General features: G+C 41.0%; 1 protein-coding gene across 1 annotated transcript; it reads right to left on the reverse strand.

Annotated features, from left to right (window-relative positions):
* Nucleotides 1–16,156, reverse strand: cdc40 (cell division cycle 40 homolog (S. cerevisiae)). Its single transcript, XM_018694527.2, has 15 exons — nt 15,933–16,156; nt 15,446–15,532; nt 14,712–14,841; nt 14,520–14,606; nt 14,262–14,401; nt 13,962–14,058; nt 13,396–13,535; nt 12,418–12,492; nt 12,172–12,217; nt 10,337–10,438; nt 8,717–8,832; nt 7,450–7,583; nt 4,072–4,148; nt 1,342–1,486; nt 1–606 (listed from the first exon to the last, which is right to left on the reverse strand). Exons 1-15 carry the CDS (start codon nt 16,122–16,124, stop codon nt 429–431), a joined length of 1,746 nt encoding a protein of 581 aa, XP_018550043.1. The 5' UTR covers nt 16,125–16,156; the 3' UTR covers nt 1–428.
* Nucleotides 16,157–16,487: the final 331 nt, after the last annotated feature.

The raw sequence follows: 16,487 nt of genomic DNA on the forward strand, positions 1-16,487 counted from the left end.
TAAAATTTACAGAATGTTTATTTCCATAAAGGGATGGTCTGAAAACAAAGATATGTTTTACCAAGGATTACAAAGGTCGACTACACAGGACACTGCCAATTAAAATAACAAAACATTTATTTAAAAAAGAAAAACAAAAGTAGCCCTGTAATGTGCCTTTTGCAGTAGAAACTATTTTTAAGAGAATGTTTGTGTTCATCTTTGTACAGATAATAAATGTGTACATATTTCGAGCTCTCGTGATGGCATACAAAAATACACTGCTACAATAAGACTGGATACCAGCCCTGTGGCTTTCACTCAAAAAATGATCAAAAAAATACATGGGACAAGCAAACCCCTTTCTGTGTCTTTAGTGAGCCAGTTCAGTTTTGCCCATTATATCCCAGAGACCCATACGACCCCACAGCCAAACACCCGTGCACTTTCTAGTCCCAGAGTTTGATTTGTCCATCCCAACCGCAGGTGATGACCTTGGAGGTTTCATGTGGGTGCCACAGGGCACTGATGCAAACCTTGTCATGTGCCTTGATCCTGTGGTAAAGCTTGGTGGTCTTCCAGTCCCAAATGTTCAGCTTTCCATCTGCATCTCCTGACACCACATAGCTGGTGGGAAGAGGAGGAGGTCCCAAAAAAGAAGAAGAAAACAGAAACACAAGAGATGGGGGTGAGGATGGAAAGATTAACACTTCGCTAAAAATGACTTGCCTCCTCTTCACCTGCCAAAAGGTGGGAGGCTCTGATTTTTTTGGTATTTAGTCTAGCCAGGAGTTGCTGTGTTGCCATGGATACTAAAAGGAAGTGAGGGCACCTGTTCACAGAAGTGGGTGGTGGTGGGTGAGAAAAGGTTGAGGCCTTAATGGGTGTTTTGTCTAAAATTAGGAAGCTGGACTGTCCTAGTTAGCTCTCCTTGTGGGACTCATACAGTAGATAATATGAAGAGGCTGTTTCCCACTGCTCTTCATCAAGTGCAGGTATTTCAGACGACAGGATAAGACACAGAGGACAGAGGGTAAGCAGAGGCATCTGTAGGACGCTGTCTTTTGAGCCTGTTTTTAACACTTTTGCCCTTTTTTTTCATTTACTGATGACATAATTCATTTCACTCTTCCTTCATTTTTTCCTTTTGCCTCTCTCCACCCATTAAAACAGCTACTACCACCATACCAAAAAAGCAATTTAATCTCTTCTGACCAGTTTATGTTTTTCTGGCATGTTTTCATTCGTCAGTGCCAAACAATCCAGCATTTACTAATTAATTACTAGGAACTATTAATGAGCTGTGAGAATCTCAAGGGTCTGCCACTCACCAGAAAATTTAGCAACAAAGTAAAGGTTTACCTCATGTCTGGGGAGAAGTCCACTTGGCAGGCATAACCAGCCACCATGTGGCCCTTGAAGACCTTCTTCTTGTTCAGTCTGAAGCGGTTTTGGGCTCCAAAGATCAGAATCTGGTTGTCCATGGACTGGCATGCCAGCCATTTACCTGGGGAGAGAAACAAGCAAACAGCATGTCAGCATACGGCTACACAACACTGATGTCATAACTTAGACAAAATGCTTACAAATCAGCAAGAAAAAAAGATTCTATTCAAGTAACATAGTACCAGAAATATTGTGCAAATAGCTAGGCTTTAAAAGGTTGTTAATACGACTCATCAGCATGATTCTGTACAGCCAAATGTTTAACAAGCAGCCACTAGCATCTTTGATGTGGTATCATGATCACAGTATCAGTATGAGCCAACCCTGGCAATGTAACAACTCTGATGTGGTGGGACATCATGTGGAGTCACATATTCTTAACGACAGGTACATTGCAATTGGTGGAAATATGCCTGAAGGATAAAAATCATACCAAAAACAAAAATGTGGAAATTTGAGTATGAATGGATGTCACTCTGAAAAGGGCATGAACTTATCATTCTGCCATCATTAAATTGGAAAGATTGAGGCAAATCGGTAAAAAATGAAGAGGCTTTTCATCTGTGACTGCTCAGTCAAAATCTACTTTACAGTGCGTTTCAGCTCCTGACAACGCTGTGGCCTCCAAGTCACTACACTGCGATAAGAGGCAGCGCTTCAGTGTCAAAACATTACACGACTCGGTGCACTTCTTGAAAGGAAACATGACGGAAATGACTAATGTGGTATGAGAAAGTATGCCAGTGTCCTTTTTTACATCCTCCCTCACAAAACATAAATGAATGCGACACTATTGTCCGCAAATATCAGATGCGATAGGTGCAGGAGAATGGAATCAAGCTGACCAATTTCACCAGCGGACTCGGGCTCTGTCTGCTTTGTTAAGATGGCGAGAGGACAGAGGTCACGGATGTGGTGCCAGTGGGGGGGATGGGGGGGGGAATGGGTGCTATTAGGCATAGAGACGGATGTTCTTACTGAGACCATCATTGTTCACACGCTGTGGAGAACAACATGTGGGGCAATGAGCGTGCCAGGGGGAGGGGTGAGAGTATGGGGGGGAATAGGGAGAGGGAGGACGATGAGACAGAGGTGTGTTGATGGTGTGAGCTGATGAGTGACAGGGATCTGATCAAGAGACGCGTTACATTGAGAGACTGTCTCTTATTCTGTTATCAGCTTAGGTGCGTGCTGCTCAGACTTCTTCATGTGCATTCATATCTGTGTGAGGTGTGCACTGCTGTCATCTCCCCCTGAGTCACATGCCAGCGCTTGTAGTTTTACAGGTTGCTATGTACTTTGACTATCTCCTGGCTGGGATGACGTCTCCATCTGGCAACCCCAAGATGGTGACAGGACTCACTACAATTTTTTCTTTTTCTTTTTGCTTACCTTCAGGTAGAGCCTAACTACTTTCCCCCATTTCCAGTATTTATACTAACCTAAGCTAAGTTATCCATCTCCTGGCCGCAGTTTCATATTTCTAAAATATTTGACTCTCAAAATACAAGCAACATCAACCCTTCTTAACTGCGACGGAGATTTGTCGCTGGAATGAAAGGAAAACCAAGTGTTTATTGTTTACCCGCTGCAGTTCCTCTCATTCCTCCCTGACGCACAGTGACATGTCATTAATTGAAACTACTGGCTGCTGTGCGCTCTGCGGTTCACTCCCTCGCACCACTGCATTAAGAGACGTTAGAGTGTTTTAACAGTGCTCGATGGGGCGTTTGTGACAGCTGGCGCACCCAGAGCAAACAAACAAAGGATTGGAAAGATCAGGCGATATTTATCTATCTACCCAGGGTTTTCCCTCGGTTGCTGGAGGGCTCAGGCACACGTTGGTAAAACAAGGCTTATAGTTCCACAGAAAATTTCTCATCCTCCCATAGCCATTTGACAGTGTAACACTGGGTTTAGTCAACTAGCCAGCTGACTGAGTTACTGTAGCGAGTCGATTCCTCTCTCACTCTGTTTTCTCCGAATCATTTTCTCTGACAGCATTTTTCAAACTGTCTTCTTGAGCTCATCCTCTGTGACAGCCGTGATTCTTGGCTGTTTGACAGATTTTCTCCCTGGTTTATTTCTGCAGTACGGATGTCGGAAGACACTATCAACTCATTTTTAGTCGAAACCTCTGGCAGGTTAAAAACTTTTAGGGCTGACGAACTAGAAAACATTTGCTAGCCCAGCCATATTAAGGCTAATAATAAAACACTCTTGTTACACAGTCTCTCCATTCAAAAAGAATATCCAATGTAATGAACACGTAATTGTCATGTGCTCAAATATAAGACAATACCCACTTTTTCAAACCTAAGAAAAAATATTGTGTTACATTTGGGCCAGGAAACTCCTTGCATGAATTTTTCTGTTCTTTCTGCTTTGACACCGCATCCAAATCTCTCGATGAAAGGCAAAAGGAAGTCTATTAAAATTGCCTAGTTTGGGCTTGATTCTGATCCTGGTAAGGGGCCCTGGACATTCCTACTCACACATTTCATTAGCTGAACTGAGCTTGCCTTGTTTTTATTCTGCTGAGCAATGCCCAACAACTTCAATCTGGCAATATAGGTTTTTGCTCCCCAGGGTCCTGTGTGCTGGACTGTGTGTTTGCAAGTGTTTTGCCACAGTTCGACTACTTACCATTGGGAGAGAGTGTCACAGCTGGCATAGAGTGCATACTGGGCTCAGCGATGTACTTGAAGTCCACAGGGATGTCCCTAAAAAAAAAGGCACAGAGCATTGTGACTACACTTGAAGCTGGGTTAAACACTAGACGAGAGAACAACCTGAGCAGCCGGCCCCCTGAAGCAAGAAGAACTCGAAAGGAAAACATGCAAAAAGCTGTAGTTTGTTTACCAATGCTGCTGCTTTGAAAACAGCTACGGTGAAAAAACACCAGGCAGTATCACCATTACAGCTACAGTATGTAAATAATTCCACGCAATCTGAAAAAAAAAAAAGCTTTTGATGCTGCATCGCCGTCTGAACTGGCAACCAATTATTTATTAATCCTTTCTTTCGCTCTTTCAGACTGCGTCCTGTTCCTTTATGCTCTGCCACGTCTCCCTGCTTCGGGAGAGAGAGGAATACTTGGCTATTTGATCTTAAGTGGTCTGCAGAAGATCTTTCAAATCTGCAGTGAGGTGTGTGTATGTGTGTAAGGATGACAGCAGTCCAATTTCAGGGTTTTTTTTCTACTGACCTCTGGATCTTGCTGCAAACTAAGTGAATGAGTGTGACCGTCTTTCTGCATTACTGTGTGTGTGTTCGCATCAAGGAAGGGCTTAAGAGCAACAGCCCCGAACTCATCTTGCCATCTGCTTAAACTAAGACCATGTCTGCTCTTCTCGTGATGAGTAACAGCTGGAGCAAAGTGACTGCACCACGCCTGAGCACACACACAAGACCAAAAATGGGCTTTGAAGAACTAAAGTCGAGAGTAAAATGAGGAATGCAATCCCTCGTGCACGTGAGCACACTTGAATTCGTTCATGTGTGTGCGCGTAGTCAGACATTAAAGGGGCCCCTGGGTTCGTCAGAGCCAATGTGTGCAGACAAGCCAAGCTAAACTCTGAAAAGATAACAAAGCCATCAGAACTCCTCTTCTTCTTCTAACTCCAGAAATAACCAGTGTGAATGTTTTGTTGTCTGGAGAGCGATGGGAGAGGAAGAAAGGAAAACATATGACAACAATCTATTCACAAGAGATATCTATGAATAATAGATGATTTATGGTTGTTTGCTTTGTTTCAGGTCGATCAAGCTTGGGGCAGTGTCTTAAACAAAAACACTTTACATATGAAGTTTAGTTTGTCTTTAGTGAGGTTTGTGTTAAGTTTTGTAATGAGACTGAAGGAAAGCTGTCAGACAGAGACATGAAAATCCTTGAGCTTCTCTCACTGAGAAGGAAATGAAACAGGCCATCTTTGTTATTTGGAACTGATATAAAAAGAAGATTTCATAAAACATAATTACTATTGACAGCGCAGTAAATTAAGTGTTTTCTTTGCCACAGTTCTGCTTTTGTGCAGTCATTACAACTGGCCAAGTATTTAGATAATGCTTGATTCAATTTGGGGTTTTTAAAGGGTCAGGACAATAATGAAAGGCTGTCTAGAAAGCTGTTTAAAATGAGCTTTCTTTACTACATTATAAACTATAACCATTCCAACAGTGTCCTTCACTCTGTGTCCAGCGTTTTTTCATCTTTCTCAATCCATCATCATCTCAAATGACTCTCCAAGCCCACAGTTTCATCGCTCTCTGAACAATGTTTCTTTATGATCAAGCGCTAATTCCCCTTGCCGGCACAGTGAGGCAAATTTTATATTGATTGTAATCCTCCTTCAACGTGCACGCCATCTCTGCGCTCCCTGATGACAAACCTCGGCTACAGATAAAGTAGTCTCCCCAGAAAACTCATGAATGTGTGTAAGAACGAGGATAGAATTTGAACCACATGTGGGCGTTTTGCGCCGTGATGTGGATGACTTGTAGATTTGCTGCCTCACAATCTTTTCTAACCATCCAGCATTACCTCCCACCCTGCCCCTCTCTGCCAGCCTCCGCTTCTATTCCGGCGATATGAGACTGTTCTGTTAAATTCAGCTTAACAGCTGCTATGTAACAGCTCTCACAAGAGGGTGGAGGGGAGGGGTGGGGGTAGCTTAAAGAGGAAGGAGAGCCAGGTGGTATCCGTGGGAGAAAGAGGGACAGTAAAGCCACTCTTTAGCCTGACATACCAGTCGCCTGCTCGCTCCCACGCTGTGCTAAAAAAGCCTGTGGTAGCCCTCCCTCCCATTCAAGTGTAGAAAGTAGACTCTTGGGATATGTTTCTTTGGCTACAAGTTGTTCTGTCGGCATTTTATTAAGACCTTCAACTCTGACTAAATAAGTGTGTGAAAAAGTTTTTCAGTAGTTAATCCCTATTTCTCACATTCTGAAGGGAAAAACAAAAGCTAGGAAGTTCTAAGAAGAGAAAAAAAAAACACAATCTCTCCCTCTGAATCCAAAGGAAGCTTCCTTTATCAGCCGGTCTTTAAATATTTATCATCTTTGAGAGGCAAATACCAGAATTTGTTTATCACCACAGGACCACCTGCCAATCTGCAAGCTGTTCTTGGTGGTCTCTCTTGATTGGCCACTGAGCACACAGACTGCAGTATGACATGCAATCACACTTTCTAAAAATAAGTAAGCTTATAAAGAACACGTGGACAATATATTCTTAATAACACGACCTGTTTCTGCAGTTTCAGTGTCCAAAGAGAAGGAGGGGAAGGGAGATTTTAAAAAGGAAAATTAACGTTATCTGACCTGCCAGTCATCTGAGCACATCTGTCATTTCAGTAATAAATTTGGTGGAACCATTTCAAAATGCTTATTCATTAAATTATACAACTAGCAACAGGGGCCAGGCTTACAGGGGTTATTGCTGGAGCACTGCCAAAGTACAATGTTAACTCCAGGGAGGAAAAAACCTCCCAGAGTAACAGATGCATGTAAAGCAGACAAACTGTGGCAGAGGCTATGACTCAGAGCACATTAGCAGCACAGCTGGGTGAACTGTCCAAGACAGGGTCGTCTGGAGGTTTGTTGATGTCCACAGTTTTCTTGTTATATAGAAAAGATAACACAAGGACACTTGATGTCACCAAGATGCACCTCAATTAGAATAGCAAACAGTAAAATGGTCTCTGCCAACAGCCTGGCACCCACAAATAAAACAAAATGTGCTATTGTAAATCTGTTGACAGTTTTTTTTGAAAATGACTCATCAGTTTTTTAACATTTATTTATGAAGTACTGACACAAATTTCACTGTTTTATATGTTCATAATGCTGATAAATTTCTCTGAGCTGCTGCCCAACGCAATCGCAGTCTTCCATTATTAACCACTTGGTATTGGGGAGTGGGATTATATGCCTTGCTTGAAGGCATAGCAACAAACACGATGAAGCAGCACACTCAAATTCCAAATACTGGATCAGTATTTCAGGCTGTTGCTCTGTACTTACCACTCCCAAACTCTAAGACTCTTGTCGTCTGATGTGCTCACAAACCGACGATTCTCATCAACAAAGGTGATGGTGTTGACAGCTCCCAGGTGACGGTCATATTCCTGAACAACCTCACCAGTCCTGATGTCCCACTGTCAGAGCGACACAAAGAGGAGCAGAGAAGGTAAACACATGGTCTATGGTAAGTCAAAACAAAACAAAGTGGATTATTTAAATGGATTCGCAAAATCCCACAAAACAAGTTCCACTGCACATTCTCGCTCTTGTGGAGTGCTGATTACCAAAATAAATACAACCTGTCTAAGTGTAGCAGGAAAAGAAGTGAGAAACTCATATGATGTGGCAGTGGGGGACTGAGAACAGTTGTTAATGTCCCAATGCAGTGAAATGACCTAATTGCGGTGTGCTACATCTATTGGCTGTAAATCAGGCCTCAGTCTTGGACATTAATGTTTTTGGAAAAACAGTATGCACACATTAAAAATGTAAAGGAAAGGCTACCACACAGAGCTGCTCCCCCCCAGGCAACAAACAAATAGGATACATTTCTGTCCAAACACATTTTACATCTAATTCTATTTATGCAATTTTTTTCTAAATATTACCCCTCGGCTCCAGCAGCCATCTGTTCTCAAAACCCAAAGGAGAGCTGCATGATTTCATACTAACCCTAATTATTGTGCCAGATAATGATATGATATTATGATAACCATTATGGTTTGGACATATTTTCAATTAAAGCTGACACTGAAAGTAAAACGAAATAAAACTAAACAGCCCCATCTTTGGCAATCCAATATTTTGTTATTATGAATTGTGGAAAATAAAATCATATTCCCTATTCAGTTAACAACTATTTGTTCTCTCAGCTTGTTACTTCCACAGAAATCCAAACTTTCATTTGTACAGGTTCAGAGTTACTTGTTCTGAAGATTATCTAGCTGATAGTATGATGGTAGTCATGTATTTCCAACATTTATCATAGGATTCTCTCTTCCCTTTGCCTCTTTTCCACCCTAATGCTGCCTGTGATTAATGACTTGCTCTAGTACTGTCAGCCTGTGAACCTCTTGCCATGCACACACACACACATTACTGCACACACTAGTGCAGGAGGATGAGACGGTGTATTTCATGCTGCTGTGAGCACAGGGGGTATACACGGAAATTCATATGTGCATCTGCTTGGTCAACTGGGAAATACACAAGGTGATGGTGGGAGCTGAATTGAATTTACTTGCAATGCAGCAAATGCCAGCTTTACCTGAACAATCTTCTTATCTGACATGCCGGCCACAAAGAGGTTCTGTTTGTCCTCGTCCGGGTTGAACTTGACGCAGTACGGCACCTTCCTGTTGGTGAAGCGGGAGATACATTGGCCTGTGGAGAGAGGCGAATTGAAAGTCAGAGCTCCAGAATAATCCGCAGTGGCCTCTTAGAAAGGTACACTCAAGTTGTTTAAAATTTAAGGACAGCCTGCAACTTCTAGTGCTGTATGATCTGCCCCAGCAGGCAGCATCAGCTCAGCCGTAACACAGAAAAGCTTCCTTCAGCAGAGGTGAATCGCCACAGGACTGATGCTACCACCATTGTTATAGCTTAGACAACAGGGAAATCAGAATGAGTGCAACACAAAGACGTCCTTAAGATCAGAATGAAGTTTTTTTAGTAACATAATTTCTGTACTAAATCCACAGCTTTAACTGCAGCTGGAATAAATCTGAAATAAAATACTAAAGTTATCCCCAACATGTCATTGCACGGACTGCTGCAATGTATTTATATTACACAAATCCACAACAACTGAACCCTTTACATGTGACCAGCTGTAACTGTGTAGGGACATAACTTTTAAAAGTATTTGGATGATATGGGTACAAAGGGAATCGTGTTATCAACAAGTGGGGGATTTAACTCTTTTCTGCCCTCTGGTGGATTGACACCCTTGAGGTGACGGGGTGGATGAAAAGACAATTGAGCAGAGGGAGAAGATAATGGGGAAACATGGCACCAGTGAGACCCAGGCCTTGTAATTTGATTTCATTTAGATACCTAAGTTGTCTGTCTAAAGCAAGACAGCAAGTTTAAAAACCTATTACCATCATACAAACAGGAAAACCCATAATAAAATGTATCCCTTAAATAGAGGCAGCATTTTTTCTTCAAATGAAAATCATCAAAAGTCAAGTGCCAAGCTACGCAACTAGCAGTTATTTTCATTATTGATTAATCTTCAGATTTTTTTGTCATAAAAATGCGATAAATAACCACTGCAATTTCCTAAAGCCAGAGGTGATGTTTTCAGTTTGTTTGTTTTGTCTGACTAACGGCCCAAAATCCAGAAATATTCAGTTCATTATCAATCAAGTCTTCAAATCTGATGAGCTTGAACTAGGGAATGATATGTATTTTTATTTACTCATCATTCACTTTAAATGATTAATTTATCATGAAAACAATTCTTGATTATTCTTCTGTCTAATGACTGTAACTCATCAAATGAAACTCAGCAGTTCTACTTGAACTGCTGAGCACTGTGTGTGCATGTAAAGGGCAAACGAGGAAACCAAGGTCTGCGCTGTCATTCACAATTACCCGATGGCTTCCGAGATCAATGTATGTTATTAGATTGCACGTACAGTGTTCGATAATGGCCACGCCCTCTCCACATACACAATCTGAGAGTGCTGCTGAGATAGAATACCTCTTGTTAAAATACTGTCTTGAGTGTGCTCTCATGGAGGCATTCAAATGGATATACTGTATAAGTGAGATATTCAACATTATACATCTGGTTTGATTCAGTCTTTTTGAAGAACCACCACAAGTGCTTCTGTGAACAACAGAAAAAAAGTCTATTGATGTCAGTGGCACAGCAGCCTACCTGTCTCAGAGTCCCAGAGTTTAAGGTAGCGGTCGTAGGCAGCGCTGAGGAACTGGGTCCCACTGTTGTTGAAGCAAATGTCTCGTACGGCTTTGCTGTGGCCTAACACACAGAGGATATTTACACACATATTACAAACAAATAAATAAATAGATGCCAGAAAAATTCACTTCATACGTTCCCCAGTCTTGTTGCCAAGACTCCCCCAGCTGCCTTCCTTTGATACCCAATTCATTTGAGGAATGTGAAATCTGGTTAAAGGAAATAAGGGATGTTGAGGAAGAAAGCTGAAGCAGGCTTGTGGGAGACGAGAGCAATGGGATCTTTAAATGAGCTCGGAGAGAGAAAAGAGGAGGAGAAAGAAAAAAAATTACATGCTCCATCTGTCTTTTCAACTGTTCTCCACCTTCTCTTATTCTCTCCCTCATCCCAATCTATGTAGCCCTTTGGCTTTTTCCTCGTATAGCGTAGGTGATGCGAGGACCCAGTGGGCTCGGTGCAAGCAGACGCCTCCCCTGTTAAAGCTGGCTTTTATTAGGGTTACACTGTTTCCACGGTGATAACAGGGCCCGCTGAGGCTAAGTGGCTGCCTGCTCGCTTGCTCTAACCCTGCTTGCTGGCAGACCAAAGGCAACGCCGCTGCTGCAGAAAGCCTTGATGGTGTGTATGCAGGAACACACAGATACACAAACTACTGAAAGCAGGGCATCAAATATACCCTTTGTCTCAGGCTGCATCCAAACATGAAAATACACATAGAATGATGTGCATACTCATTAATGCACCTGATATATTACCTGTTCCCACTTGTTTGGTGATTCTGACAAGCTACATGCACTAAAAAACAACAACTGTGTGCAAGTTCCTACTACAGTGGATGTTTTATTTAAAGATAATATGCAGTGTGATAAATTTAATATTAAGAGAAAAAAATTGAAAAACTGAAGGGTATATTTGACAAAAAGGTGTACTCTCTAAAGATCATCCAAATGCATAAGAAAACAAAGAAATGCAATACAGTGCCTCAGAAAAGAAAACTGAATCTTTTATTATGCTGATGTAAAAAAAAACAAAAAAACAAGACGGTTGATGATCAGATCAAACTGAGAGCACAGCAGCAACAACAAAGTGAAAATCTACTATGTTCTCTACAACGTAGTCCTGCACTTCTAACACTGCTCTGATGAAAAAAATCATTAAAATCATCATCTGCGTCTCTGCTGCTTCTCCTACTCACAGCGTCCCCAGCCAGCCTCTCTGTCAGTTTATTCACTCCTAAACTGTGTTCTCTCTTCCTGTACGCCGGCTCCTCCCTGTGCCTCACACTCTCCCTTGCTCCCCGTTCCCCTCAGCCCCGGGGCTGCTGAATTGTGCATATTCTGTGAAGGAGCTGACAAGCAGAACCACGGCTGCAAACAATCTCTATTCTGACAATGTGCTGTCTCTGGGAAGAGTGTAGGGAGTGACCTGCATGCATTAGCCTAAACACCTCAGACCCCATCTACTCAAAAAAAAAAAAAAAAAAAAAAAATCTGCCCACGGTCGCAGATGTGTCATTAGTGTTCCAGTAATGCTGAGCTCACAGTCTGTCACCAGTGTATATTTCCCAAAAGGCAGGTAGCTTTTAAGATCTTGAACGTATTTCATGTCAGCATGCAGCATGTTTGCTGATGATCCATTGTTGTATATAAACTTTAATACTTTGGTGGTGAATTTCACTAAATATTAAGTTATCATTCTATACAGTGGAATATCAATATTCATCAAAATGTACCACATCAAAATCTAAGACATAATTTGAATGGAGAAGTTTCATGAGGTCTCTTCTCACTTACCAATAAATGTCCGTATACACCTCCTCTCATTGTACACTTCCCACAACTGTGGAGAAAAGGAGATAAGACCACAGATGAAAATAGATTTCCAGCACCACTGAACCCCAACACTACATTAAATTAAGCCAGCAAACTTTTAGTTAAAAAAAAAAAGCAGTGTTATATGATAAAACTTTAAAACCCAAATTTTTTTCAAAAAGTTCTGTTAAGATTTTTATGCAACTCCACCTTGTTGTGATTATTTACCTTGATCTTACAGTCCATGGAGCAGGAGAGCAGCAGATGGCCGGAGTTAGGAAACAGTCGGATTGCACTGACACCCTAGAAAATAAATAGAGTGAGTGAAACACATTAGCCTTTTACTGGAATATTTTACTGTAGTGTTATATTTACTCTAGACTAAAGGCATCAAAGGCATGGCTAATTGTTAAGGTAAAGCTGCACTTAATCTAAAATCTCCACATATAAAATACTGTGTATATTCACAGTCTTGACATTATTTGGACACAGCCCCAGTAGTTGCTATCACAGCAGTTTTAAGGGGAGACATCAGTTGAGTCATAATGCAACCAGGGCAGTAGTCACAGAAATGATGATGACTCTCTTCAAGTTACCAAACTTTCTCCAAAATATGCCACAAAACTTTTGTGACACGGGATGGGCCATCCCCATCCATTATCTCGACATCAGCACTTCCACACACTTATTATCTCTTCAAACCTCTTTGTATTTCAAATTAGACTCTGATGGCTGTTACTTCCTGCACAAAGCGGATAGGAGCCAATTTAAAACTTGAGTGATTTCTCTCTCCCTGAAGCACACTGGCAGATCTGAAGCTTGAATCAGATCTTTCTTGGAATAACCCAGTGTTTGCTTTTATATTTGAATTATAAAGACGGTGTTTTGAATGAGACTGAATAATCTTGGATATGTCAGGGACAAGCAGATCGTATACGGCTGTCTTATCGTTTTATTCAAAAGTACCCAGGAGGTTTTTTACTGACTGCCTCAGAAAGTCTTACAAGGACTGTATAATGGATTTTTTTGTATAGACAGACACCTTTGTGACACAATTCTTATTTTGCATCTCAGAATTATTTCCTAACAATACTGCAGTAGTAGAACTTATCAGCAGCAAAGCCTATAGAGAAGCTGCAACATTCCTTAACTGGTAGATAAAGGGACACAAAGACACACAAATGACCTATGTCCCTTCCCACTGACCTTGGTGTGTCCAGACCAGACATGAATCTGCTTCTTAGGCAGGTAACACTTGTCTGGAACATCCACAGAACGCAGGTTGATGCCAACATCCTGTGGGACGTGGAGGTAGGACCTGCCCTGGTAATCATACATGTCTTTAACTGCGGGGGGAAAAACAAAAGGTAAATTTCACAGGTTAAAAAAATCCTGCAGTCTCTGGATAAATGTTTCTAACAGGAGCATTGGCTGTCAGCTGTCCTTAGACTAAATCATTCACCTGGAGTGAGCAACCACTCTGTGGGACAAGAATCTTAAATACTATCTAAATAATTAAATATCATAATGTGTAATGTGATGAGAATTACTTAAAATCCAATCTTATGCTCCAGAACAGTAAATAATGGACCTTGTGGTGAGATGGTTTTTCCACAACTGCTGTTTCCAAGGTCAAGACTGAACTTTCAATTTCTGTTTACACTCAACTCAGAACACAAAATATAATTTTGAACTTAAAATAGACTAGATACTTGAACATGTCATAGTGCCATAGCCATTCAAATGTTTAAATTAGACAGGGGTCACAGTACCATGGAGAATAGTCTTCTCCTCTGCTGGATTCTCTTCCTCATTCCTTCCCTTCTTCTGTCTCTTGGCCATGATTTCATCCAGCTCTTTTTGCTCTTCCTGTAAAGCAAAATGAATCACAACCAGAGTTACTAAACACTTATCTTCTTGGACGCAGTTTAAAAGACAGACGAGGGCTGACAAAATTGAAGTGAGTTCATTCTCAAACGCATGCCCTTGAGTAAATGGAATCACTTATGTGAAGAAGTGACAATCTCAGCAACAATATTTTATATTATATAGTACATTGAACAGAAAATTACCTCTGATGGTTTGGCCATATCCCTCTCATCTACATACTTTGCCCATGGTCCAAGGAAGTTGTCAATCTCTCCTGCATCCCCACCTTTGACCTTTTTCCTTTTCTCTGTCTTCTTATGTCCACTCTCAAACACAGTTAATCCTTGAGGAAGAGAAGATTATAATTCTGATATTCCCCTAAACAACACTTTGTTCTGCCTATATTAAGATTTTACAGTCAAGATGTAAACAAACATTAAAATCAAATCCTTAAATATTACCTTTATTTTTCTCAGCCTCATCTACTGCACCAATGTAGCTGTTAGAGGATGCATGGTGTGTGTCAACAGAGGGATCTAAAGCATAACCTATTTGCAGAGTGAAGAGAGAAAGGGTCATTAAAATTCAAACAGGATCCATACATACTGACCACACCAACCACACCCATGACAGAGGGTCAGGCATGTGCTTACCATAGGTGGAGAAGGTCCTCCTTTGCTGTTCAAACATAAAATCGTTGACATGAGCAGGTTCTGCATAGCCAGACAGCATGTTCCTGGGGGCTGCCATCTGCTGGGTTTTAAATGGGTTAACGGGCCCAAACTACGAGAGAGAAACACAAAATCATTAACAATAACAAGATTTTCTGGACCCTCACAAAGAAACAAAAACTTGCATGGGCCCTCTGTTTGACTCATGTTTATTTATTATAAGAGGCTTGACTTCAAAAACAACAGATGATCTGACTTAAGTAGCAGCATTTCAGTAAGATCCAATATGAAATACAGTACAGCAGCAAAAACAATAAATCATGAAACAAAGCAATAGGGACACTCAAGTAGGTAGGCAAGAAACAAAATACAACAGCCATGAATAATATTTACATAATAAACATTATTTACATGATAACAACCACTCTAACTCATAAAACAGTATATGCAATAGAGCTGGCTGATATAGACATAATAGAACTAATGTTTTAACAAATACCTAGGTAATAAAAAATATGGTGACATTTGGCATTATTATATAATCAACACACAAGAAATGTTTGAGATTCAGATAATAATTAGTTAATGTGGGTGTGATGACCAAGGAGCTAGAGGATTTTATTTGACTCATATTACAAACTGTTGCCCGGAATCTACTACCATACTACAGTATTTATCATATTCAGTAGTAATTTATTTCAAATTTACAATCTTACCTCTGGTGCAAACATGGTGTCATATGTCGGGTTAAAAGTGACTTCTTTCAGGGAAGGGTCCAGGTGTGAGCCAGTCTCGACAGCCTCCTAAAATGAAGATGCACAAATCAGTAAACGGACACTCGGCTGTTTGATCAGCTTGTTATGTCAAATATTGAATAGAAAAACACAATTCGAAGGCGATATCGCTAACATGATTAACTCTAAGTGACTAACAAGTTATTCTTTCACAGCATTTCAGAGGAACACACAACATCCTTTTGCTCGACGCTCAGTGTTTCCCGCTAACCGCTAGGACTTATATTTGGTAGCGTCAGCAAAGTGTTAACACTACACATTAAATAACAACGTAGGCGATATTTATATCCCGCTATCAACCGAAACAGCAGGTCTTATTCCACATTCAAGCGCAATGCGGTTATTAGTATCCAACGTTAACTACTTAACTATAACACTGAGCTAACGGTAGCTAGCTCGGTTAGCTTACCTTAACGGCGACCTCGGGAGCAGAATTGAGAACAGCCAAAGACATTGTGTGTCCAGACTGTAAAGGTTTGAGGTGAGCCGTGGCGTCCGGGTCCACCTGCTCCACTTTCTCGGCACCGGTGTTGGATTCCGACTCATTTTCTGAATCAGAATCGCTGCCATACGAAACGAGGGAAGCTATGGCGGCAGACATGTTGGATGTTGTGAATTCGACGGAAGCAGAAGGGCGGGACTTCCGTTGTACAATAACGGGAAAAAAAGAATGCTTAGTCTTTATCATTTATTCACCCAGGACATAATAAGGAGTGACCAAAAAAGTTACAATGAACACAGAAATGCTGTAGTGAAACACATTTTGCCCAGGCGTGCCATAATCTCAGAAACAATACCAGAGCCAAAACGATTACTTAATTAATAGATCTGTGAATATCAAATAAAATATTACTATAACTATACTATTTTTGACAGGTGATCACTGTTGTAATAATCTCTAAGACAAAAAAAAAATCAGGTTTCATCTTCTTACACGTGAGGATCTACTTCTTTACCTTGTACT

This window comes from Lates calcarifer, linkage group LG7_1 (assembly GCF_001640805.2).
Source record: "Lates calcarifer isolate ASB-BC8 linkage group LG7_1, TLL_Latcal_v3, whole genome shotgun sequence".
In the NCBI taxonomy this organism is placed as follows: domain Eukaryota; kingdom Metazoa; phylum Chordata; class Actinopteri; family Centropomidae; genus Lates; species Lates calcarifer.

Coding starts and splice junctions, on each gene's coding strand:
- cdc40 (XM_018694527.2), bottom strand. CDS start 16,124: ATGTCTGCCGCCATAGCTTCCCTCGTTTCGTATGGCAGCGATTCTGAT. Junction 14,607..14,711: donor GAGGACCTTCTCCACCTATG/GTAAGCACATGC, acceptor CTCTGCAAATAG/GTTATGCTTTAGATCCCTCT. Junction 12,493..13,395: donor TCTGGTCTGGACACACCAAG/GTCAGTGGGAAG, acceptor TTTATTTTCTAG/GGTGTCAGTGCAATCCGACT.